The 24,178-nt window shown below is 50.0% G+C and overlaps 2 protein-coding genes across 12 annotated transcripts; one reads left to right on the plus strand and one right to left on the minus strand.

Moving 5' to 3' along the window:
* Nucleotides 1-281: 281 nt before the first annotated feature.
* On the minus strand, nucleotides 282-7,730 carry LOC122371781 (zinc finger protein 622-like). Of its 11 annotated transcripts, none has more exons than XM_043348470.1 (7): nucleotides 7,713-7,730; nucleotides 3,906-4,053; nucleotides 3,379-3,531; nucleotides 2,874-3,042; nucleotides 1,812-2,361; nucleotides 1,262-1,387; nucleotides 282-721 (listed from the first exon to the last, which is right to left on the minus strand). In XM_043348470.1, exons 2-7 carry the CDS (start codon nucleotides 4,017-4,019, stop codon nucleotides 610-612), a joined length of 1,224 nt encoding a protein of 407 aa, XP_043204405.1. In that variant the 5' UTR covers nucleotides 4,020-4,053; nucleotides 7,713-7,730; the 3' UTR covers nucleotides 282-609. The 11 variants fall into 11 exon arrangements, with proteins under 11 accessions (XP_043204405.1, XP_043204409.1, XP_043204407.1 ...); XM_043348474.1 differs by lacking the exon at nucleotides 7,713-7,730 and adding an exon at nucleotides 6,213-6,264; XM_043348472.1 differs by lacking the exon at nucleotides 7,713-7,730 and adding an exon at nucleotides 6,235-6,261.
* An 8,060-nt stretch (nucleotides 7,731-15,790) lies between these two features.
* On the plus strand, nucleotides 15,791-24,020 carry LOC122371777 (WD repeat-containing and planar cell polarity effector protein fritz homolog). The gene is made up of 16 exons (XM_043348451.1): nucleotides 15,791-16,163; nucleotides 16,572-16,713; nucleotides 17,232-17,412; nucleotides 17,621-17,823; nucleotides 18,202-18,377; nucleotides 18,708-18,834; nucleotides 19,211-19,300; nucleotides 19,519-19,635; nucleotides 20,161-20,351; nucleotides 20,617-20,709; nucleotides 21,021-21,241; nucleotides 21,583-21,706; nucleotides 22,062-22,225; nucleotides 22,615-22,823; nucleotides 23,139-23,457; nucleotides 23,657-24,020. Exons 1-16 carry the CDS (start codon nucleotides 16,081-16,083, stop codon nucleotides 23,695-23,697), a joined length of 2,481 nt encoding a protein of 826 aa, XP_043204386.1. The 5' UTR covers nucleotides 15,791-16,080; the 3' UTR covers nucleotides 23,698-24,020.
* The last annotated feature ends 158 nt before the right edge of the window (nucleotides 24,021-24,178 follow it).

The raw sequence follows: 24,178 nt of genomic DNA on the forward strand, positions 1-24,178 counted from the left end.
TTGTCTTTGTCGAAAAAATCGTCGACGACTTTGGCTATACGACTGTTTGTGTTCCTGTTTTGAGTTGTGACGTTTTGTAAGATGCGAGTGCAATCGTTGTTAGACTAGCCAACTGTTTTAACGTGTTTGTGAACTTGCTTCGCCATTTTCGTGAATTGTGCCGTTCTCATCCTATCAATGATTCACGACGGACACAAGTATTTGCTAGCTCAGTTTGCTGAGCGTCCAACTACAATATGCCGTCTCCGTCCATTGCACACCAACAATAAAAACATTCTGCATCATGATCAATCTGTGTATTGTTGCTCTTCCTGGCACCGCAGTTTGGTTGCCAGAGGCCGTATACGAAGTCAGGATCGTGAACATATTCGGCATTCTTAGTGCAAAAATGTTATCGAAATCGGGGAACACTTTCACTTGGACCAACGTCCATACGACCACAGCACGTACATACACCCATCAACGCACAAAAATAGTCGTATAATGACCACGTACAAACCAACAACACCCACGTTCTTGACTCACAACATGAGCGGCATATACTCTGGATGCACACGGTCCCAAAGCGATGAAGTCCTCCCGGCCCGACCGGCCGCTGAGATACTGAGCCTACATGGGATTCTGTTCTCTGTAGTGCTTCTGCAGTCGGTTGGCCTTGACGCCCAGCCGCATGTCGCTGCGCTGCTGGTGCCTCCTCAGTGCCATCATGTCGCGGGCCGTCCTGTCGCACACACAGACAGACACACACACAGACGGGGGTCAGATGGGGTACGTTGGGCAGCCTGAGGGTGTGATTATGGCAGGCAGGGGTATGGCCACTGGCCTGATAAAGTTGAATACTGGGCTAGCGATCCTGAATCACCGATCCGGGGGGGGGGGACAATAACCAAGATTACTTTGATAACAAGCCCAGAGTATGTACAGTCTGTCTTAAAAGTACCGCGCAAAGTGACGGCGGATCCATCAAGCCTGACCAAGGAAGGGCCTGCTAAAGTTGAGTCACCGAAGCAATTGACATCCTCATCCATTCCCAAGTCAATTGATTCGGTGACTTTCAAATTATAGCAGGCCCCACCTAGGTTAGGCTTGATGGATCCACCGTCACTTTGCGCGGTACTTTTAAGACAGACTGTACAATCCATGACTGTATGACGCTGTTTCTGGTCATAACCTAACTCAACGTTGAAAATTCGCATGAAAACAACTAAACTCGACCAATTGGACATGACGACCCTCCCCATTCCACGATCGGCATGCTGACTTTTTGAGTTGTTCCTTGCTGGATCCGGTCCACCCCATCAATCTGTACTGGTGGAGCACGTCCCTGGCGGTGGTGGCAGCGCCGGTCTTCCTCAGCGCCACAGCCTTCTCCGGCTTCAGGTGCTGCCTGTGAGGGGATGGGGGTGGGGGGGTCAAACATCGGGACTGGTACTGACGGCAACCGGGGGAGCTACGTATCCACAAATACACGGGCCAAACTCGGGATGTGGCATCTGTCCATGTTGCGACATCCACAGCTAGGTGGTACATATACTTGGTCTGCTCAATATCTGATGCGAAATATTCTTCAAATAAATTGCCTGACCAACCAGCTCTTCGTTGGTGATCCCGTCTTTTATTTCTGCCCCCTCATCATCTGTGGTTTATATCCTACTTTCTCCCATCAGTAGAATCTGTCCAGCGTCCGCTGTCTTACCTGCCGTATCTGACCAGCGCACAGTGTCTCATACATAGGATCTGACCAGCCCGGTATCTTACCTGTAGTATCCCGGTGTCTCACTATCATATCTGACCAGCACGCAGTATCTCACCTGTAGTATCTGACCAGCGCCCGGTGTCCGACGGTGGCCCCGGACGGCAGCACCAGCTGAAAGCCGTCGGCGTGCATGTTCAGCTGCTCGGGCTCCAGCGGCTCAGAGTCAGCATCTGCGCCGTCCGGGTAGGAGGTGCTGTAGTCGTAGTAGTCAGCGTACTCGGCCAGGACCTCGCCCTCGTGCAGCATCTTCGTGTGGCCCTTGTCGCGCATGTGTTTCTGCACGGCGTCGACGGAGGTGAAGTGTTTGCCCCGCTCGTTGCACCAGAGACAGACGAATCCCTCCCCGACCTTCTGCCCGAGGTAGGTGACCAGTCCCTCCATGTCCGTCACAAACTCAGCGTCCGGCACAAAGAACGAGTGCGCCTGTGTCATGTGGCGCAGGTTGGCGGCCAGGTCGGCGGAGGCGTGCGGGCAGAAGAGACACGAGGAGGGCGGGATGCCCTCGCCCTCGTCCCACTCCTCCCACTCGTCCGAGTCGACCTCTTCCACCGACAGGTCATCGTCCGAGTCCGACTCCGAGTCCGGCTCCGGCGGCGGCGCAATGCCTGAGGAGGGACGAGCGGTCGGCGGTCAGTCTCTCAGGGATGGTGCGGTCAGGAGGTACACATTGTGCATTAACAAATCATTGCTAGAGAAAATATAGTACAGTCCACAGCAGAAGTAATGTGTGGTTTCAGTCATGGGTATGTTCTGCTTCTGAAGCCTAGGAACGATTAGCCAGACTACAACGAGACTTTAAATGTAGCTTACATGTATCTTCACCCTTGCAGGTACAACTATATCAGTATTGACGTCTTCTTTTCAATCAGTCCGCATTTAAAAATCGTCGGTCAAAGCCATCCGTTGAGATTGGTAAAACCACACATTACTTTAGCGGTGGGCTGTACAAAATGCCAAAAGGCCTTCAATTTCAGGCATCGTACCTAATTAACTAGTAAGACTCCTTAGTATCCTAACACAAAACAGCATAACACAGTCACATGCTGGAGGTATGATCCACCAATACACTATCTGACACAAACATTTCCGTTAAAAATCGGCGATACGTCCACCGTACCTTTGCGCTGGGGCCGTCGCGGCGACCAGGACCCTCCCGCTTCCTTCTCCGACTGGCCAGAGAGCTCGAGGTTCTTGCGGTTCTGCTCAGCGACGATCAGGCGCTGCTGGCGTGCCTCGGCGTCCGCGTCCCAGGCGCGCTGTTGGTCCTGGTGCTTCTTGGACTGGAGCTGAGGACGGGCAGGAGAACGGGCGGGGTTATCCAACAGGTTGACAGGTTACTGCTGGGTATATGTAGAAGAAAGTCTGACAGAAGCCGTTGGAGAATTCAGCACACCGCAGCAAAGGTACTCGAGGCATTTAGCGACACTACAGTCAGAGAGTTAGTTGTATACTACATTAGCAGCTGAGAGGACCGCCTCGGTGTGATTATCAAGACTTCCCACGCTGCAGCTCCACTGGAAGACGATAACCACCGTATTTTCTCCGACAGGGCACAGACTACTCCCCCACTACGTCACAGCCGCCACCGAGTTCGCAGGGAGACAGTTTCCGCTCCCACTCACGTGGTTGCGGTGCTGGGCGTCGGTTTTGAACGGTTTGCGGCAGGGCTGGCAGTAGAGCGGCCCGGCAGCGGACGGCGCCGCCGGCTGCAGCGCCTGCTGGGCCAGCACCCGCTCCCGGAACCGCTCGGCGGTCACGTGCGGCAGCTCCGCCACCTGGGTGGACCGGGTGATGGGAAATAGGTTATTCAGAATAAAAATAGGTGATACAACTTGTCATTTTCCGTAACTAATCTAAACACTGGTATAAAAGTTGATTGAAGCAGCTCCTGAACTCATGCATTAAAACAATGGACTGCAACGCCAATAAATGATACCTAACCTGGTCAGCATGAGAATGGGCCACAAAGCCAATGCCCAATAGGTATAAGAAAATACCTCCAAACTTCACCTGTAGATATTGCCTCAGCAGATGCCATAAGAACACATGAAAATCACAAGATTATCTATGATTGGCAAATTATGCTGGCAAGACAGGTCCCCAGGCAAAAGGCAATGTTGTAAGTTACATCATGTGTAGTAGTGCATACCTTTCTTTTGAGATTGTAGCGATGCCAGTCTGATTTGTAGTGTTCCCTCTGTATCTCTCCATCAGAGAAGGCCACATGACAGGTGATGCATGTGAATGCAGCTGCACTGGCCATGACAGATTTCAACTTCTATCAATCAAATAAGTACCTGTAAAGGAATAAGGATACAATGAATTTTAGCTGAACAATGAACATTCACCTAAAATGCATAGGTAGCGGGTACCTACACACATTTAGCACTGATGAATAGCGAATGAGTTATTAGGTGCTTTCCTGAATGAAGGCACTCTTGAATAAGCTGTAAATAGTTCAGCAAGCAGCAAGCCCAAACCAGAGATAGGCAGGAAAATCCCACATGTAGATACGTATTAGCTTCATAGGTACTCCAATTAAGTGCAAGATACTGATCTCTCTAGCATGAACCAGTAATGGTATGGCCCAATTTCATGGCACACTGCCAGCTCTCACTAGTGTGGTTCAAAAGTTAATGTCATAGGTATGTTGTCATACCACTGGGGCTCAACCACTGCTTTTCAACAAGTAGCAACTGCTGAACTGATGATGCCAGCCAATATAAATAATAGAGCATCCGAGTATGATGATGCCCCCATTTGAATCGAAGGCAGGATCCTAGCACTGCTGCACTGGCAGCTAAGCATCATGCCCTGAAACAGGCCTCAGCTCAGAGGCCAGACTGCAAAGTATGGCAATTTCGACGAGATCTCGTCGGTGCGGGCTTGTTCGGCTGGTGCGGATTTTGGAGTGGTGCGGTGCGGATTTGGCGGTGCGGTGCGGGTCTAGTTGAGCGCGGTGCGGATTTGGTTTGGGTACGGTACGGGCTTTGCTGGCCGGGTTGTTTGTTGACTGTTCTACCTTCGTTGAGAAGTCCAGGACATGAATGAAAGAAAGTCCTAATGCGTGCCACTGCCAGCCACGGTGACGCACGGTGACGGACCAAGGTTTTAAAACACTCCACAAACTAACAAGTGCGGTAGAACGAATCCATTCTCGCCTCGGCAATTATCGTGATGACGTCATTAGAACGAAGACTTTTTGCGGTGGTGTGCTATATATGTTACATTTGCAAGCTGCTGGTTTGTATTGCCATGCCAATCAGCACGCTACTTTAGAATGACGTAATTGTTTTTACTCATACGAAAGTTGTTGTGCCCAAGATTCTTACAGATAGGGATGTACTAGGGATGCGGAGCCGTGAAAAGTCTGAAATCCCGGGTTTGAAATGGTCTCGTTTGAACGAAAAAGGCGAAAAAAATGCACCTTTCCTCCGTCCCGTCGTCTTCATCCTCAGCAGAGCTAAAACTCCGCTTCCGTGGCTGCCGACGAGACATCTTACCCCCCCAAAATGGGTTGTCACGAGTATTTACACTCACACAGGGATGCGGAGCCGTGGAAATTTCAGACGGCTCCGGCTCCGGGAAAAAAATCGGCTCTGGCTCCGGCTCCGGCTCCGGGTGAAATGCCATGGCGGCTCCGGCTCCAGCTCCGGCTCCGCACCCACTGCCGTTTTACTGCCCAAATTGTCAACAAATGTCTATTTGCTCTATCTTCTGGCACAAGTGCGCGATATCCATCGCACCTTGCGCCGTGCGGTCCCATTCAAGCGGTAAGTTAAACTGAAAGTGGACAGGATATAATTAGAGTGGTCCCTTGCATTATAATTGCCTGTGGGTTCGGTGCGGATTTTTTGGGCTCTCAGCCCACTTTGGTGCGGATTTTCCGGCTGAGTTTGAAGGGTTGGTGGCGGTGCGGATTTTGAGCTTGGGCTGGTGCGTCTCATCAACCTGAGTGCCATACTTTGCAGTCTGGCTCAGAGGAGTGAGTGAAGTGGTGAAATTATGCCTAGAACAAGAATCAAGTTAAGGTGCTCTGAAATAGAGGTGGCAAAAGGTGAAAATTTTGGGAACCTGAACCAGACTTGAACCAGACCCGACTGGACATTTCTGGAACCAGTCAGACCCAGTCTAACTTGGAATCGGAACCAGCTGGACCCGTTCCCCAAACTGAAACGTCAATTAATACAAACTAGTTATAGGTACCATTAGTTACTGAAATAAATTGTGAAAAAGTGCGGTCAACCTGTTTCACCATAGCCCTCTTGACACCACAACCTGAACCACCATGACCACGTTGCGTGCAAGGTATATCGATATAGCAGCACTGAAGACAATATTTTTCAAGCTGGCAAAATATTTATCACGACAGAATCACTAACTACTGTAATCCAATTTGCCTACTTAGCCAGCCTACCCTGAAAAAGCAAAACTATTATATTCTAATTACTAATACCTATTCCCAAGGCTATATAAACCAGGTAGAACGCTCCCGAAGAAAAAGTGGTGACAAGCAATATTTAGTTGCCGCGACCCTCACTTGTTCAAGACTATATCCGCAAGCAGCATTTACAAGCTAGCGGAAATCGACCAATCGGCGTTCGGCAATACTCAACGCTGATTGGCCCGATGCTCGTGACGAAATTGCGGGGGACTGCAGCTATTCCCCTATGGTGTTTCATTGACTTATGACTTTTGAAGGGGATTTGTATCAGTTTTTGTTGGGTTTGAGACCATTTTTGAGCTTGGATATTCTTTCCGTGACCTTTGACTATATAATAACGACATTTAATCATGATATTTCTATATACTACCGGTGTCACATCGGCCAAAAAGACCGTAAGTACATGGGATAGACGGACCACTGCTGATGGGGCCACACATGCCGGCGTGTGGTCATCGGAGGCCCATGAGGGCTCGACATGGGCCCTTTATGGGTCGGTATAGGCCTATTGGGTCCAGTGCAGGCCTACCAGGGACCGGTGGCATATAATGTAAGGCTGTCTAGGGACGTTGAGGGCTCATGGGGCCATATAGGACCATTAGGGACCACATAAGCCAATCAGGGGTCCATTTAGGCCAATAAAGGCGCTTCAGGGACTTGAAGAGGCCATTCAAGAGCCGTGGTGCCTGGTGGGCCCATGAGGGGACGGCATTGGTCCATCAGGTGCAGTCAGGGGATGTTGTACGGGTTTCTCAGTGGCCCATTAGGGCATATCAGTGACCAATTTAGACCCAGCAGGGGGCTTTGTAGACCTATCAGGGGCTGGTGATGGTTTATCGGGGGCCAGCGTTAGTCCATCGGGGCACGGCATATGCCCATCAGAGGTGATTGCGGGCCCACGCTGAACAATGATGGCACTTCAACAGCCCCTAATGGATCTAGATTGACCCATGTTCCATGATGTGTCATGCATGCCCCTATGGCAGGCCTACTCAGACCCCTGATGGATGTTCCCGGCCTCTGATGACCCTATACTGAATCCTGGTGGGTCTCTAAGAGTCTCCAATAACCCTTCGTCAGCCCATTATTACCATACGCTGGCACTAGAGGCCCCACATCAGCTGCAGGGCAGTCCGTGCCAAGACAGCATGTCTTTTCGGCCGATATTACATCGGTAATATTAATTAAAATCATGATTTTATGGTGCCATTATATAGCTAACAGTCATAAGAAATATATTTCAACTCGAAAACAGCTCGAAACAGCATATAATCTTAAAGAAACCCCTCCGAAATCCAAAAGCCTATTCGAGTCCATAGAGAATAACTGCGGTCCCCCGCAATTTCGTCACGAGCGTCGGGCCAATCAGCGTCGAGCACTGCCGGGCGCTGATTGGTGGATTTTCCGCTAGCGCGTGAGTGCTGCTCGCGGAACAAGAGTTCGTCGACAATCCTCCACAAACGTCTGTCACCACTTTTCGTAATGTTAAACAGCCGGAGCGTACCCCCCTGCCTATTCCCTCCCACGACAGCATATTTACGTCTGGACAACGAGTTGCGTTGGAGAGGCCGGAAATAGTGGCGATTTCAGGACCGCAAGAATGGACCCTGATTAGAATGATTCTTTTCTATATCGTGCACTGTTTTAAGCCGGAATTTAATAGTTATTACAAAATATTTTGTAATTACATTTTGACCAAGAACGAATACCATCGGGGCTAAGTTTTGACTACCATTATATTTTGCCCAGAAGCATATAGTGCTGTTATATTGCAGTTTTTGCGCGTTTGTTATAAAATATGACGCGAACATGCAAAAATGTTCCAAAGGTATATCGCAAAATATCATATTTACCTGAAGTTTATCTATTGCATGATTGACTTGACAGATTTATACATTCCAAGTTTATCTTGGATCAGAGGTGTCGTGTAATTCATCAGCGTCAGAGGCTAACTTGAGGGAAAGCTATGATAATTGCTCTTGTCCATCCTAAGAAGTTGAAGTTATTAAATATTTTGCTTTGAGCACAATGTATATAAATAGTTTTGTGTACTCCAAGATGAGAGGGAACTATTTTCTTTGTGCATTCATGTCAGAATTGAAGATTGATCATAACATTTTCAAGGCAGTTTATCGACCAAGCATTTAGTCTTTCTCGTAATAATTGCAGTGGCTAAGAAGAAAAGGTTGATCAATCCTGAAGTTCAGTCATCTTACTTCAATTTGGCTGCAAGATCCCCAAAGACAGAGGATATATTGTATACCTATCCTGTAATTCAAAACATTATTGTGCCCGCCTAGGCTAAAGTTATTTGTTGTGTGTTCGGAGTAAGCCTATGGGCGTTTTTGTTGTATGTTTATGTTGATATTGAATATAGGTAACTGTGACCTGAGGGCTGTTCACGGGCCCTGTGTGCGGTCGGAACGCACACAGCCTCCAAGCTCCGCCCACTGCGTCCCTACGTCAGCCTTCCGTCACCGCACACAGCGATCGCTGTGGCCGGTCGGGACTGGCCACAGCGGACCGTCCACCGCACGCAGCCGTGACGTCAGAGCCGCCTACCCATCCCCTACCCCCACGCCTGCTGGACGTACCGCACACACCGCACGCAGCAGTGTGCGGTGCCCGTGAACACCCCTCCTGTGTTTGTTTGTATATTTGCTACAGTCAAACAGCACCTGCATATTCACATAACATACTCACCTAGCTCATAGCTGTACCCCACAGGATTTGTACTAACATTTTTTTCTGAGCATCTAGCATGACATACAGCAGTGCAGAGCATCTTCAGAGAAGAAGCACTTAAAATGCACAGACTCACACCAGCCACCCAATGAGCTAGTTCCTCTGTCCTCATTCTGTTTCCCTGGATGCAGCTTGGCAAGGTGAGCTAACTGTTGGCATGTTGAAGGTTAGCAGCTAAGATTGAGTTAGGGTGAGTACCAACTTATAACTGGGTGCTACTGGCCTACTATGCAGGTCTTGAGTAGGTCGCAAATATGTGTGATGATTGAGGTTAGGTCAGGCTAGTCAGGTATGCTCCGGACTCGGGTCACATTTTTTATGGACACTTGGAAAATTAAAAAACTAACATAACCTAATCTAAGCTAACCCAACTAATCCTACACAACTACTAACAATAGGTACTAAGCAGTGCACCTACCTACTTGTGCCTACATCTCATACCAAGTCAAAGTTCCTTCCTGAAAGATTGGCCTTAGTACTTTTTATCCCAGCCCTGTGAAGACAACACTTCTACGCTCTGAGTCACTTCTGGCCATCCACATTCCACAGAAAGAAATGCTGAGAGCTTTTTCATTGTATTGGACCAATAATCACTATCACGATGACTATGAACACATCATATGATCACATTGTTGCATATGGATGGTCACATTGGCAATTTTACTACATACAATCCTTTTTTCAAGAAATGCAGTGTAATGATTAACATCAAATTCAACATCAAGCTGATTTAGTAATCCAAGCGTTCTCCTCCAGCAGCAATGGAATGATTGCATGTCAATGTTTCATTTGCCAGACACTGAGTAATACCCATTATTTGCATAGCAAAGTAAAGCTGCCCGAGTTCCTTCATTCTAGATTTTTCACTTGGTAGTTAGCACTAATTAATCTTGCTTTTGTCAGTTATAATTCAATATTCATACCAATACATAAATATACTGATGAACACATAATGCATATATGCGTTTATCAGCCAACATTTTCTGGCTTGATACCTACTGCTCAGCGTGCTCTTCATTACTGATCTCCCGCAATTTATAGCTTGTTTTCGCTAATAATTGCTCTTTTAGTTTTACTTTTTCTTGCTGATATGTGACTCGTGAGCCAGATCAACTTGCGCTTATCAACCAACATTTCCTAACTTCAACTTGATATTGCTTCGGAGTCACAGTCAGGACCTCTGTTAGCCTCCTGGATACTTGGGATTATTTTCAGTCCACATAATTATCTAATATGATATAAGTAAATCACAAGGTATTCAAAACTTCCAACAAAGCGATGTACAAGAGTACAAAAACCACCAAATGAACTTGCAAAGGGCCTTGGAACAGAGCCAAGTGGTGCTCCATTTGTTTGTTTACAATAATTGTAGTGCTGACGTATTTTTTAGGACTCTAGTGGTTGGCTTATAAAAATGAAACGTTTTTACGAAATTTGTAAGGCAAGTAATATTTACCTGAAAGAACTAAAATATTCAAAAGCCAAACACTATGAAATACAGGAATCAGAACGAAAAAGTAACCCAAAAATCCAGCCAAATCACCGGCTCCTAAAACTGCGACAAAATCAGCACTTTTCCCCGCAACTCGTTGTCCAGACGTAAATATGCCCCACGACACGCAATATCCACGAGGGAATGAAATGAATGCGATTGCACAACTGTTCGCTAGTTGTTTTTAAAAAGCTGACGTCACGAATTCTTTATACAGTGCAAAAAAGACACAAAATCTTATAAATGACGTCAATAGCTTTTAATTTCCCTTGCAAGAATGATTATTTTATAGCATGTGCGCAGTTTATTTATATTCACAGAACAACACGTTTTTTATTGGGTATGGGGCAAGGCTATATAAACCGTATGGGGTATGGGCAAGGGCAGGGGGTGTCGAAGTCTAGTAGGAAAATCTGGCAAATTCCCTGCGTGACGTCACGTCGGGACTGACCGACGGCACCTTGCACTGAAAGATACCGCAGAACGGCTATTTTTGAAAAATGATTAAAAATACTTTTGTGCTGTTTTGACACATAAAACGCTTATCAGCATGCTCCTCATCATGTGATAAAGCCATATCCGTGGTCGAAAATAGCTGAGCCCCTCCCAATTTCCAACCACCGACCTCATAAGCAAAGGATGTAAGCGTAATCCTTAAGGGTGACTTTCCAATACATAATCGTACATATGCGTCCTTATGGAAATCGGTAGTGTGGCGATTGGCGACGCGCGCGACATCTGTGTGGCGACCAAGTGGCGACTGTGGCGACACCTGGTGGCTGCTTTTCTGCTGTATGTAGGCATAGGGGTTTTGCCAGTTATGGTTCCTACTGCTACACAACTATGTTGACCCAATACTAGAAAGTTATTTTGCCAGTAAAAGGCAAGCAAATTGAAAGTCAATTTATAAAATTGCTTATTTATGATAACGAGAAAATAATAAAGAAGTTTTGATTGAATATTTATTAAAATATCCAACCGTGAAACTATATTCTGGTAGGTTTAGTAGAAATTAGTCCGTGCAACCTTGTATTTAGGGCCTTGGGCAAGGGTATGTATGGGTAGGGAATGGGTATTCATTTGTTTACAGGTGGGGAATACGGGCTCTGGTATTAACTGGATAATTCGCCAGCTGACGCCGTATGGTGGCGCTAGTGGAGCAGCACCATATGACGTCAGCAGAAAACACCGTGAGCAGCTATGAAATGGTAGCGAGCACCACGGAAATATCGAAAGGTGATGGACATGTACTGACTCTGGTCATTCAAGTACCACCAATACCATACAAAAACCATATAATATCATCAAGACTGATTCTGGAATCAATTCGTTCGGGTATTTAAAACACATAAAAAATGTTTGTTACCAAATTCTGAAACAGTATAAGGATATTCTTGTTCCTTACTTTTACCTTGTGGAGTACTTTAATTTTACAATACCTTTTACTTGCTTTCTAGTATGCCCATCACTATCTCAGAATCTGGATTGCAACGCTGTAGGAAAACTTTTTTTCATTTGTCATTTCTTCCACTTTTGAGCAGTGATAATTTATTTGGTTTTATACATTAAATAATGAAGACGGCTCCTAACTTTTTAGGGATCTGCAATGGCCCAGAGAGCAAAATCAGATATTTTCTAGAAACTTGAGGCCACTATTTTCTTATACGCTAGATAATATACAAATATTCACATGTAAAGAATGATACGGGTTTATAATTCTGCAGAAATATCAATTCAAAGTGTTCAAAAAATTTTAAGAACCGTTTTAAAATCTTGCATAATGACTTCTTTCAATACAAGGTGGTAGCAATTTCAGTTAACAATAAAGCAGCACATGGCAGTACCTTGAGGCGCGCTGGCAGTTGCTCCAGGTGGCGCTCGGCACACCCCGCCAGATGGCGAGCCGGTCTCGAGGTTGCGGGTTGCAGACACTTTGTCAAGGCGGCGGTTCACGGCCCCGAGCTGCAGGGCGCTGCGCTGCCATGCACTGCTGCATGGTTGAGCTGCGATGATTCATAACCAATCGGCACCTGCAGGCGGCAACTGCAATTCGATCTTCGAGATGTTCTCTGTTCCCCGACTTTCCCTTTTCGTTGTACCGGGTGAAGTGAATATTCTTTGAATATTCTTCTGACAGTCAGTCTTAAGTCCTACATTATGTTGTCAATCAGATTAAATTAGTTCAAAAACCGTCGTAGTCTGTCTCATTCGCAGTCTACATCTCCACATGCGCACCCATACATGCTCAAAAGTTTCACTACGTATGTACACTGCAGTGTACCCTGATGAAAAATGTTTTGCTGAAATCAGAGACACATCCCAAGGTAGGCCATAGTGTCCATGGACATATATTTAAGTCAAAACAGATGAAACAGATAAACACAATTCCAATCATCAAGTCAACCAGCATCGACAATCTGCACATAAGTTCTAAACCTATTGCAAGACTACTTTGTATTCAAACTTTGTATTGCAGAAGGGTGGAAGCTGCATGGAATTATGCGACAATTTCAGCGTGCATCCACGCTCAAAAGAGCAGGGTTAATTGTAACAATGTCAATACCATAACAATAACGTAATTGTAGGTGTTGTGATTCGGTTGTCTCTTGTCTGTGCTGGCCATTGCGCGGGCGGTCCAGCGGCGGAACTCGGCTTCGCCGCCGTGGCGCGCTGGCAGTTGCTTCTTCTTCTTCTTCTGCATCCCACCGCCAACCCGCTCAGGGGGGCGGCGGGTCGAGCGGCGGCTCGGCCCGCCTAACATCCTCGATGAAGGTGACGACCTTCGTCGCCGGGCCGCCGAGGACGTCGACCAGGCGAGGGTCGACACCCCAGCGGCGGCGGCGGGCCGCCTCATAGGCCGGACAATCGGTCAGTAGGTGCGCCGCGCTGTCGGGCTCCACGCACGCGGGGCATTCGTCGTTGGCTGCCGGGCCAATCTTGTGGAGCGTGTCACGGGTCAGCGGTGATGTGCCGGTCCTCAGCTGGGACAGCGTCACCGACCCCCAGCGCGCTAGGGAGTCGTGGCCAGGCGTGGGGTCCGGGTGCGGGTGGGCAGCGGTTGCCCTCTGTCGCGACAGCTCCCGGACATGGCGCGTGACGGCGGCCCGCGCACTCGACAGGTCGATCGGTGCGCTGTCTTGGTCGCCCGCCGTGGCCTCGCCAGCCAGGCGGTCGGCGGTTTTGTTGCCGTCCAGCCCGGCATGGCCTGGCACCCACTGGAGCACCGTCTCGATGCCGTTCTCGGCGAGGGTGCTCAGCACTCAGCAGCCTCCACACCTCGGCGGCCAGGGCCATGGTCTGGTTAGCTGGGGCCCTGGGCCGCGGCCGAGTAGTTGGAGCCCAGACCTTGAGTCGGTGAGGAGGCGGACCGACTTGGTCGATGCCAACTCCCCGTCCTCCAGGCCGGCCACAGCCGCGAACGCCTCGCGCATGGCGGTCAGTTCTGCTCTCAGGCTGGAGCAGACCGCCCCTGCAGGAGCGCGCACGGTCTCTTCTATGTTGAGGTGGTGGAACTGGATCAGCGCCTGCACCGCCCTGTTCTGTCCCGCCGTGAGCCGAGCCGTCCGACCAGATAGTGACGTCCGGGTGCGGGAGCTCTGCAATGGCTCACAGGGCAGCTTCCCTGCGGCCTGCAGGCGGGTCCGACCAGCGGGTGACCACGGGCAGGTCCACCCTGAAGGTGATGCCGCCGCGGTGGCCCAGCTATGGCGGGTCGCAGCTGTAGAACGCCGAACCTGTAGCACAATAGAATTGCAATTGTAACAAAGACCTGCATGGTCAGCACACATCTGCAGTAACTGTCATCCCAAGTTGGTATGAATTGGAACAAAGTTGGGTCATGGTAGCAGACGTAACACAAGCTGTTGTGATATGCCATACCGTAGGACTAGGTCGTAGGTTGTAAATTTTAGGTTTAAGGCTGTAGGTTGTAGGTCAGGTTAGGTAAGGTTTGGTTAGAAAGACCCATTCTCGTGCATCAGGCAGCTTGTGCTACACCTACCTTACCAATACCTAATTTGAATTCCTAAAATTGATGGCAAACAGGCTTTTTGTATAACAAGTGTGGTTAATTGTTCTAATCCCCGCTGCAATGTGAGGGTGACTGCTTTTCTACAATCACAATATTTGAATTCATATAGGTAGGTGTTTACATGTTCAGAAAATGATACAAAATATGACACAATTATAGCTGCAACTGTGAACTGGATAGTGGATACCAACCTCTACTTAAAGTTTCTGCAGCCTTATAAACTCACAAATGACTAAATTGCCAAAATAAATCCCTTAGTACAATAGCTTGACTCTAAAATAACAGAACTTTTCCATGCAGACCCTGGAATGGAGGGTTTATGAAAAGTAACAAAAATAAACATTCACTAATATCAAATGTTGTTATAAATTTCATATGTAGCATAAGCGCCAATACTGCCTTCATTTACAATTTTGCTACTGTTTTCCACTCACAAACGCTGCCCTCCGTGGACAGCAGCAGCAGCAGTGAAACGTCACCCGTAGTGTGACATCATCACCCATGACGTAATGGAAATCCAGTTGTTACCAAGGCCCGGGAATACGCGCAGGGTGTATCAATATATTCATAATATATCATCATAGAGTTCAGCGCAATATCAATATATTAACAGGGCTCAGGTATGCAGAGCTTAGCTGTTTTTTTTTTATTATAAATGAATTTCTGAACGATTACTTCGAGCTTGTTTCGAGCTGAACTTGCATACGATACCCTTGCATGAATGATTCTTTTTAATTTGGCCCCAGCCCCAGTATCTCGAGGTGGCCTAAGCCTTTGGTCTTGGTCTGATACCTACCGATTGTTGCTACAACATTTTATTATCTTCATGAGGTTTTGTACCGACTACAATTATGCTGTTTCAATTTCACAAATGCTTTTTGAAATTCTGCAAGTGTTCACACCATGTCAGCCGGCCTGCACATAATATCTTGTTACACTACCTACATTTATTGCCTTGTGGCTTGTTTTGTTATTGCTTATTCATTGACTGATTGATATTCCACTACTGCTTTCAGTTTAATGTAGGTTATGGCACATAAGTGATAAGCTTACTGATTTCATTCAGATAATACACCTGGATAATACCTGGATAATACTACCCTACTGCCACATCTTGACTGCCAGAGCTTGGAATCTGGACATGCTTCTGTGACCAAAATTGCAATGCAGTGTGATTTGTTACTATAGGCAATTACACTATTGCAATGCAACTAAAAGTTTGACTTTGGTTTGCCTTTTGACAAATTGTTTGTCAAAGTTGGATTAATTTCTCCTTCATGTGGAGTTATTTGGTATGCCTGCTACCTAACAAAATGACTTTCATTAGGCTGATTATTATTTTTCCTTCTTTCAATCAAATTGACTGTAACCCCGTGGTCGGCCTGGTAGTTTATCCAGCCAGAAGTTACTAGTATGGTATTAGGAACATGTTTGTCCTGCTGATGCTGTGCCATTCAAGTTCTTGATAATCAGCCTCCTCACTGCTTACACTACTTTACTTTTAACACACTATCATGGATGTGAATGACCATCAATATTGTCTTGCAGAGCTATAGATATGTTTTTTACTTTTCCAGAAACAAAATCTCAGCCTCCTAACGACCTAGCAAGACATGGCATCACTGCTGTTGGAAGCTCATTTTTGGACTCACAGTGAAGATGTTATCATCCATCCTGATGATGTTGGTGCATACAAGTAAGTCAACACTCATCAATAATGGTTTCCCTAACAAGCATTGGCTGGTGGTGGTGCCTGAATTAGGTATGGTTATCAAACCATACACTGAAGTTTCTTCATTGCAATGCCATGGTTCCATAGAGAAGACCTGGCTTGCAGACCTGAAGCTATTTTTAATTTTTGGTTAGTGCTTTTGTTTTGCTACCATTATTTTTCATAGTTCTTTTTGTCCTACTTAACCTGGGAACAGCCATACAGAACAGCTTTAGAGGAGCCCATGCCCATGGACAGCTCTTGGCTCACCAGTCACCACAGTCACTGCTCCTCATACATCCTCCTTTCTTTTCTCAGTGACATAGTGCCAACAAGTGTCTGCAAGGAAAATAACTGAACACTAATCTGATGCTTGACACCGCGACTGTGCAGGTTCCACGAGCGGGCCGAGAGCTCTGCTCTGGTGGCCGCCCACCAGCGGGTAAAGGAGCTTTACGCCGACAGCCGCGGCATCGCCAGCCGACTCACCAATAAGCGGCGCGTCCGCCACCGCGATACATTCAAACAGCTCGAGGTACGGCCGGGGATGGGAGACGGGAAGGGCGCGAAGGTCGGAAGAGATGAGCGTTAGTGGGTGTGAGCTTCCCGAATCCCAATTGACCATTAGTTTAATGTGCAGCTTGTTGACATGGCGAACAGTGATGTAATCAAACACAGTTATTAAAAGGTTGCCAAAATAATTCGGCAAATCGCGATGGTTCCTATTATTGATCAATTCAATCATGATAAGGTACCTGATTACTGATGACGCTCTGGCGATGATATTCTTTCAGGAACCATCCAGCCTTTAAATATAATCGTGTCCCAGTCCCGGAGGTGGGGAGCGCTCAGAGCTGCTGAACGGTGTCTGTTCTGCCTCCCGATGCCGGTCTCGGCCGACCTTCGCCTATCCTCGTCGAAAAGTCGCGTCATCACTGCACTGACCGCCGCACTCCGGCGCCCTGGAGATGGAGACGCAATTTTAGGGCCCTGATGACAACAGACTCGTCACCGCCCTACCTTCTGACCACTGTCTCTGGTCTGTGCTCCCAGGAGCTGCTGGACCAACAGAAGCTGTGCTACCAGAGCTGGCACCATCTGAACCTGCTGCTGCTGCTGTTTGACTCGGGAACGCTGGTCACGCTGTGGATTAACTTCCAGACTGGGAACGTGGACAAACTGATCATCGACAAGACGCTGGTCGGCAAAATGGGCTCCGACCAGGTGGTCAGCGGTGAGTGGGCCGAACAATGCAATCCAGGTGTGATTGGGAAAGAAATGGGAATGGGATGGCAATGACTTGTGCGGATTTTAGCCACTGATGATATTCCAGTGATTTCATGCATTGTGTTTCTACTGCTTTCCTGCTTTCCCGATGCTCTGTTTTGTGGATTTCTCGCGCTGATGCCTAACAGCTCCCCGTCCCCGCTCTATCTCTCCAGCGGCGCTGACGGAACAGCACCTCCTGGTCACGCACCCGGAGAACCGAGTCACGCTGGTCACCCTGAGCCGGCCGGTGGTGTGGGAGCAGTGGGGTCGGCTGGCCGCCCTGGAGCCGCGCACGGCCGTCTGGGAGCTGCCCGGCCCGTCCACTAGACGGACGGAGCGCCGGCTCAGTCTGCCGCCCGCCGCCGGAGGCCAGCAGGTGAGGCGGGGGTGGGGCTAGTCACATGGATGAGTAAAGGGTTGGGGACGGGTATCAAGAAATAAGGCTGAAGGAGGATATCCCAGTTTTCGGGGTGTTGGACTAGATCCGTACCGAGGCGAGGCTCACGGAAAATGCCGCCAGCTGCAGGGAGCCATTAGGGGTAGCCTACGGAGAGCCACTAGATGCCAGCATCATCAATGATTGTATTGCTCACTATTCACATTCATTTCTATCAATCCACTGGTATTAATTTACTGATGCGACATACCTTATTAAAGCGTATATCTATCGTCTTTGGTAAAGTGCGTTCTGTCCGCCGCCTGAACTTTTTATGAGTGCGTTCAATATTTTTGACGTATCCGCGCCCATCGTCAGAGCGCGCCGGTGGTGGCCGTCTGGTGGAGCGCCTCCGTGGGCGAGATCCAGCCGTGGACGCCGTCGGGCCGCGACCAGGACCGAGCCAACGTGCTGGTGTACCGACTGGGCAGTGGCGGCGGCGGCCAGCCGGCCGGCGGGCCCGGCTCCGCCGCCGAGCCGCCCCCACCCGCGGGGTGAGTGGTGGGGAGAGGGGAGCGGCGCGGTCTGACGACGGATGATGTATGGAAGGGAGGGGATGACGATTATAATATACATACGTGGATTTGTTGAGTCTTGAATTGCTGATACGCTGCGAGGACTGCCGTTATAGGGTTTGTTGGCCCTAGTCAAGTTCATTCATATACCTTTCTGTCTTTCCTAGACCGGCTTGTTCCACTGATGTACCGCTACATATAATTTCACCCTTACCCAATACCCATTATGACCTTTCTAGTTCCCCCCCCCACGCCGATCCGCTGACCTCATATGACTCCTATGGATGACTTCTCCTGCCCCTCTCTCAGCTGGCCGGACGGACCGCGACTGGAGCTGCTCAGCTACTGTAAGACGCACCACGACCCGCTGCTGGTTCAGTTCAGTCTGCTGCGGCCCGACACACTGTATACCGTGGAACAGAGCGTCACTAGCACGGTGAGAGGCGGAGAGGGGGAGGGAGGACTGGGCTCCACTGAGGGCCGACACTCTGTACACGGTCGAACCATGACAGAGTGTCACTAGCACGGTGAGAGACGGAGAGGGGCAGGGGATTTAGTAGGGTGATAGTCTGGTCTCACTCTGACTATGAATCTCGATAAATTGATCACGTCAGACGATTCTGGTGTAGCGGAATTTCGTTTCTGTGTTGTTTTAGTTGCTACTATTTTAAAATTATTTTCTTGCCGAATAATTCTTGCGATAAAACGATCGGTGCGACGGTGTGAGGTCAATTATAGTGTAGTTTACTAACTATCACAACGCTAATATGTTGGCTGTTAAAATATGTTTTGAAAGGTCTGTTTCTCCTCAGGGTGAGGTGCTGGTGGAACATGGCACCTATGACGTCACCTCAGCCGTCTGCCAGCAGCTGTCTGCCATCACCATACCGCTGACGTCAGAGGTACGTCATAGCTGCTCGGAACACATCAATTACCACACCAGACACTGGGGTCGTGTCGCTACTTAGCACAATAATTTCACATAGGACGATACGTCGGAGTCCATCGCATCTTAGCGTTTTAAGTTAGTAGGTAGCCACTTGAGCTACTGCTAGCGGACGGTACCGATTGCTTGTTATCGACGTTTTCCCGTTCGAATCACTACCCATCGCCGTTCCAGGTGCTGTGCGCGGCCATCTCGCCCGACGAGCGCCGCCTGCTGCTGGGCTGTGCGGACGGGTCGCTGCTGCTGCACAACTGCGCCAGACAGATGACACACATGGTCAAAATACAGATGGTACGTCAATGGGCGCCCGCCAGATGACACACATGGTCAAAATACAGATGGTACGTCAATGGGCGCCCGTCAGATGACACACATGGTCAAAATACAGATGGTACGTCAATGGGCGCCCGTCAGATGACACACATGGTCAAAATACAGATGGTACGTCAGTGGGCTCGCACTGGGCCCGAGGAAGGGCATGGTGAGAGTCGCTGGGCCTCGGTCTCTCAGATGCTGGGTGGCTGTGTATTTTCCCGTAGATCAGTCTGATAGCGACTTTGTCAGGAAACAGCCAGCTAAATTCGATACAATTTTCTTGTGTCATTGGCCTGAAAGTAAGAACGGGGTCGTGCGGCTCTCTGGAAATATTTGTATCGTGCTTCGTAGTTCTCTTAGCTGAGTCATTCTTACGGCGTGGCTAGTGGCTACCACCACGTCAGATTGCGGAGACGCCTATTCCTTTCACCAGCATTTGCCCTCCTAAGTATACATGTACCATAGAGTGGCCAATGTAACTCCCCCCCCCCCCTCCGGCAGACGCCGCGCCGGGCCGCCTGGCACCCGCACAGCACGCTGGCGTTTGTCAGCAGCGAGACGGGCCAGCTGCGCTGCTACGACCTGGCTCTGAATCCGCTGCAGCTGCAGCTGGCGGGCGGCGGCGCCGGGCGCGGGGGCACCGCGGCGCAGGCGGCGCCGGCCGCAGGGCTGGGACTCGGACAGTACTTCAGGTTAGAGAGGGGGTTGGAAGGAAAGATGGAATGAGTGCAGGAGAGGGATATGAGGACTACATGGACTCTTAGGATGGAGGGGAGAGGGGTCGCCTAGGATTTTAAGTGTCCGAGTCTCAGACTCTGAGAGGATGGTATAAGGTTTTTGGAAAAAGATGGTGTTATGCATATGGTAGACCGTCGAGGAGTCCTCGTTGGTCCGCCCCAGCCCTGTGGGGGGTCGGTGTTGTGCTGCCTAGTCACGGTTCTGCTCTCTGCGCGTCAGGTTCAAGCCGCGGGTGAGCCGGCTGCTCTCCTGTCCAGAGGTGATGTCCCAGGAGGGACACGTGCTCCAGTCGCTGCTGGTCACGTTCGTCAAGTGAGTGACACATATACACGGGTCATCAAATCGGCGAGGTCACATGGAATGGCCCAAGATTACTTTACTACCTACTCGAATGGCTACAAAGCGTCAGCTGCTCTGGATACTTCTCCAACTGATTCTTACCAGATAGCGGTAACTGGAGCGGTAGAGCCCTTAGTTGATTATGGTTGGAGGACCTGAGTTGTTATTTGTTCATTGGAACGTTTTGTCGAGCTGCGTGTTGCTGTCGGTTTCCCATATTATCTCCCTTGCGACCACCATCTCCCCTCTCTGACCCATCCCCTGACCCCCACCCTCCCCCTCAGCGGCCCGCTGGCGCTGCTCTGTATCCAGGCCAGCCGCCCCAACAAGGGCCGCGTCTACCCCAGTGACGTCATCGCCGAGTTTGTGACGGCCGGCCGGCTGGACGCCGCTATCAACCTGCTGACCTCGCTCAACTGGGAACAGCAGGGAGACGAGGCGCTGGCCGGACTCTACATGGTGACCGGGTACCTGCTGAAACGGCCGCTCACTCCGGCAGCCGAGGGTGAGATGGAGAGGGAAACGGGACGGAAGCACGCGGGATAGAGGGAAGATCAGCTTAGAAGTGAACGATTAAGGCTATAGTCCGTCATTATTATTGAGTGACAACGATGCGCTACGTTGCTTGTTCAGATATGATAAATGAAAAATATATTCCTGCTCTGCTGCGCCCGATACCTTTTACGGTAAAACAATCGACAGTTTTTCCTGGATTGTTAATATTTGTGTCGTGTTTTCATGCCCGACAGCCAAAACGTACCGGAGATTGGCAGTCATGCCAGTGCTCAGATATGACGTCCCGTGTGCGTGCCTCCACTGACCAATTGTCTTGGTCCTCTGTCACAGCCCAGTTGGAGGCGGCGCTGGGCAGCTACCTGGCGCCGGTGCGGCCCCTCTCCGAGCCCGTACAGAACATGTACGGAGACCGGGTGAGGAACATCACACGGAGATTCTTCCATCACCTCATCAGGTGAGAGAACCGGCGCCGGCCGGTTAGACGGGATCGCTATGACCTCTCCCCGTGAGATGGACATTGTTGGCTGTGAACCGTCCTGGAAAATATTAAGTTTGATCAATGCATGGGTTATCTGATAAATGAATCGCGGATTTATATAGCGTAGACTGTTTTGAGCTCTGAGATACGGTCTCATTTATATTTGTCGCACTCTGCTGGTCTCCATTCTCTGATGTTTCGTTTCCACCGACACCCTGTCCGCCCTGTCACCATTCTCCGCAGAAGCCGTATCTGCCCTGCTATCCATCTACTCCCCGACACCCCTACCCTCTCTCACTAGTCACTCCTCCCCTCCCCTCCTCCGCCCCAGACACCGCTGTCTGGAGAAGGCCTACCGCTTGGCGCTGGATCTGCGCGACCACGACCTGTTCATGGACCTGCACCGGGCCGCGCTCAGACACGACCAGAGGCACCTGGCCGCCGCCGCGCTCGAGAAGGCCGAACAGATCGACGAGGAGGCCTCGGTCACTTCAGGTATTGATGGCAGTGTGTACTGGGTAGTGGGTAGTGGGTAGTGGGTGCCATCTCTGCTGCTGCAGTGTATCAGATACGTGTTAGTGTGCAGTGTGCACGTCTTCGACTGCGCTTCATGTTCGCGATTGTTAAGAAAGGGATACATGTGCTGCGATAAAACGACTAGGAACACCTAGTATTCGATGTTTGGAGAGTGTTGAATGGCTGAAGGCTCACTGCTGAAGGCTGAGGCCTAGATCTCCTGATATGCATCCATTCCATCATACGGATACTCGTTATTACCTGCTCTGTGTTGTCGATCACACTGTCTACAGTCGACACTCGACACCTAACGTGGCACTGTCTTTACTCCCCTACACTTATTTGACCGTGCCTTTTCCGTCCGACAGGCTCCGAGAGCGGCGACTCCACCTCGTGTTCATCCGACTGCAGCTCCTCGTGGCACAGCGGTCCGGAGGGGGACCGCGGACCGGACCACGGACCGGACCACGGGGACCAGAAGGACCACAGAGACCGCGAGGGCCGCGGGGACAGTGAGCTGGAGGAGGAGGAGGGTCCCGATGATCTGCTGGTGGAGGGAGACGGAGACGGGGCGCTGGTGAGTGCGGTAACCGCTGTGGGAGGCGATTCGGCGGAGAATTTGAATGATAGGCAGGGGTCAATTATTTGTGATGGCTGTTGAAACTATGTGACTATAATTACTAATCAGCTGGTGGTGACTGAAGGATTTCGGTAATGAGGTGCTTTGATTTTTGGCTAACATTGCCATTCGTTACCTCATGAATTGACGTCCATCTCCACGCCTAACTAGAGGACGTTTGCGGTGGAGTGATTGTGTTGTTTGTGGTTATGTGAGATGAGTTCGTGGTTTGTATAATTGACCGGCCGATGTGACCCCTCTCCGTGTGTTCAGGCGGCTCAGATGCGGGCGGCGCGTCTGCTGCAGCCGGTGCTGGGCCGGCCGCCGCTCCCGCGGCTCACCCGCGCTGCGCCGGCCGCCGCCGAGACGGGCCGCCGCTCTCCGGGCGAGGAGCCGGCGCCCGTGCCGCCGCCGCTGCCGCCGCGGCCCTCCTGGGCGCGCCAGCCCAGCCGGGAGTCGGACGGGCCGCCGCAGCTGCCGCCGCGGCCGCCCGGCCTGACGGCGCACGGTCCGCCGGCCCGGTGGGCGGGCCCGCCGCCGCAGCGGCTGGTACTGGCACCGCCGCAGCCCCTGCCGCGCACCAAGCCACCAGGTGAGGGTTGTGCCGGCCAGACACGGAGCGGGACAGGCCGGTTCCTTCCCGTTGGCGGAGTGTTAGTGAACCAATATTCTAACATAGACCTCTGTTGGTATACCGAGGTCTACAGAGGTCTGTCACAGAAGTTTTCTTTGCATGCTGAGTGAGTTCCAGCAGCCTAAACCAACACTGACACTTGTCTCTATATTTTCAGTGCCGGACGACGATGCAGCTTTTGTGATCCACTTTGTCTGACCTGGCTGAGGTCTGGACGTCGGGTCAACAGCGGTCTGGGCGTGTACCGAACTGATACCGTGTTTCCCAGTGCTGGGACCAAGTGTTGTGTTATTGGGCTCAAAGCCGTTGAGAGGCATGCGAGGCGACCGTTTTGACGGTCGGCCTATCGTGATTCAAACCGTTACTGTGATACGTATTCCGTCCATTTTTGCTTAGGTGACTGGTGGTGTTAGCTGCTTACGTTGGTACCGCTAGGGTGCCAACTCAAACTGCCTGATCTCGTGATGCCATTGAACTGTGCGGGTTGGGGCGAATGCAATAAACGCTGTGCCAAACACTTACTTTCCGGCAATACTGATAGTGCACTGCATGTAATGTCAGGTGACCGGCATGGCAGCCCATGGTTGCAGATCGGCCATCTGCCACCAAATCCGTAATTTTCGTCTCCTAGTCCAGTTTGTTGTGTCGGCTCGCTGTAAATCGTCTGACGTGTGAAGCC

The sequence above is a fragment of the Amphibalanus amphitrite genome, unplaced genomic scaffold (assembly GCF_019059575.1).
Source record: "Amphibalanus amphitrite isolate SeventyFive unplaced genomic scaffold, NRLGWU_Aamphi_draft 001278F_arrow, whole genome shotgun sequence".
Lineage (NCBI taxonomy): Eukaryota > Metazoa > Arthropoda > Thecostraca > Balanomorpha > Balanidae > Amphibalanus > Amphibalanus amphitrite.

Bases quoted from the DNA above. Each gene is read 5' to 3' on its own strand.
- LOC122371781 (XM_043348470.1), bottom strand. From the start codon at position 4,019: ATGGCCAGTGCAGCTGCATTCACATGCATCACCTGTCATGTGGCCTTC. The intron at 3,043-3,378 runs GTGAGTGGGAGC...GCCCGTCCTCAG, and splicing joins ACGCCCAGCACCGCAACCAC to CTCCAGTCCAAGAAGCACCA. The intron at 722-1,261 runs GTCAGCATGCCG...TGTGTGCGACAG, and splicing joins AGCAAGGAACAACTCAAAAA to GACGGCCCGCGACATGATGG.
- LOC122371777 (XM_043348451.1), top strand. From the start codon at position 16,081: ATGGCATCACTGCTGTTGGAAGCTCATTTTTGGACTCACAGTGAAGAT. The intron at 18,835-19,210 runs GTGAGAGGCGGA...GTTTCTCCTCAG, and splicing joins AACAGAGCGTCACTAGCACG to GGTGAGGTGCTGGTGGAACA. The intron at 22,226-22,614 runs GTATTGATGGCA...TCCGTCCGACAG, and splicing joins GGAGGCCTCGGTCACTTCAG to GCTCCGAGAGCGGCGACTCC.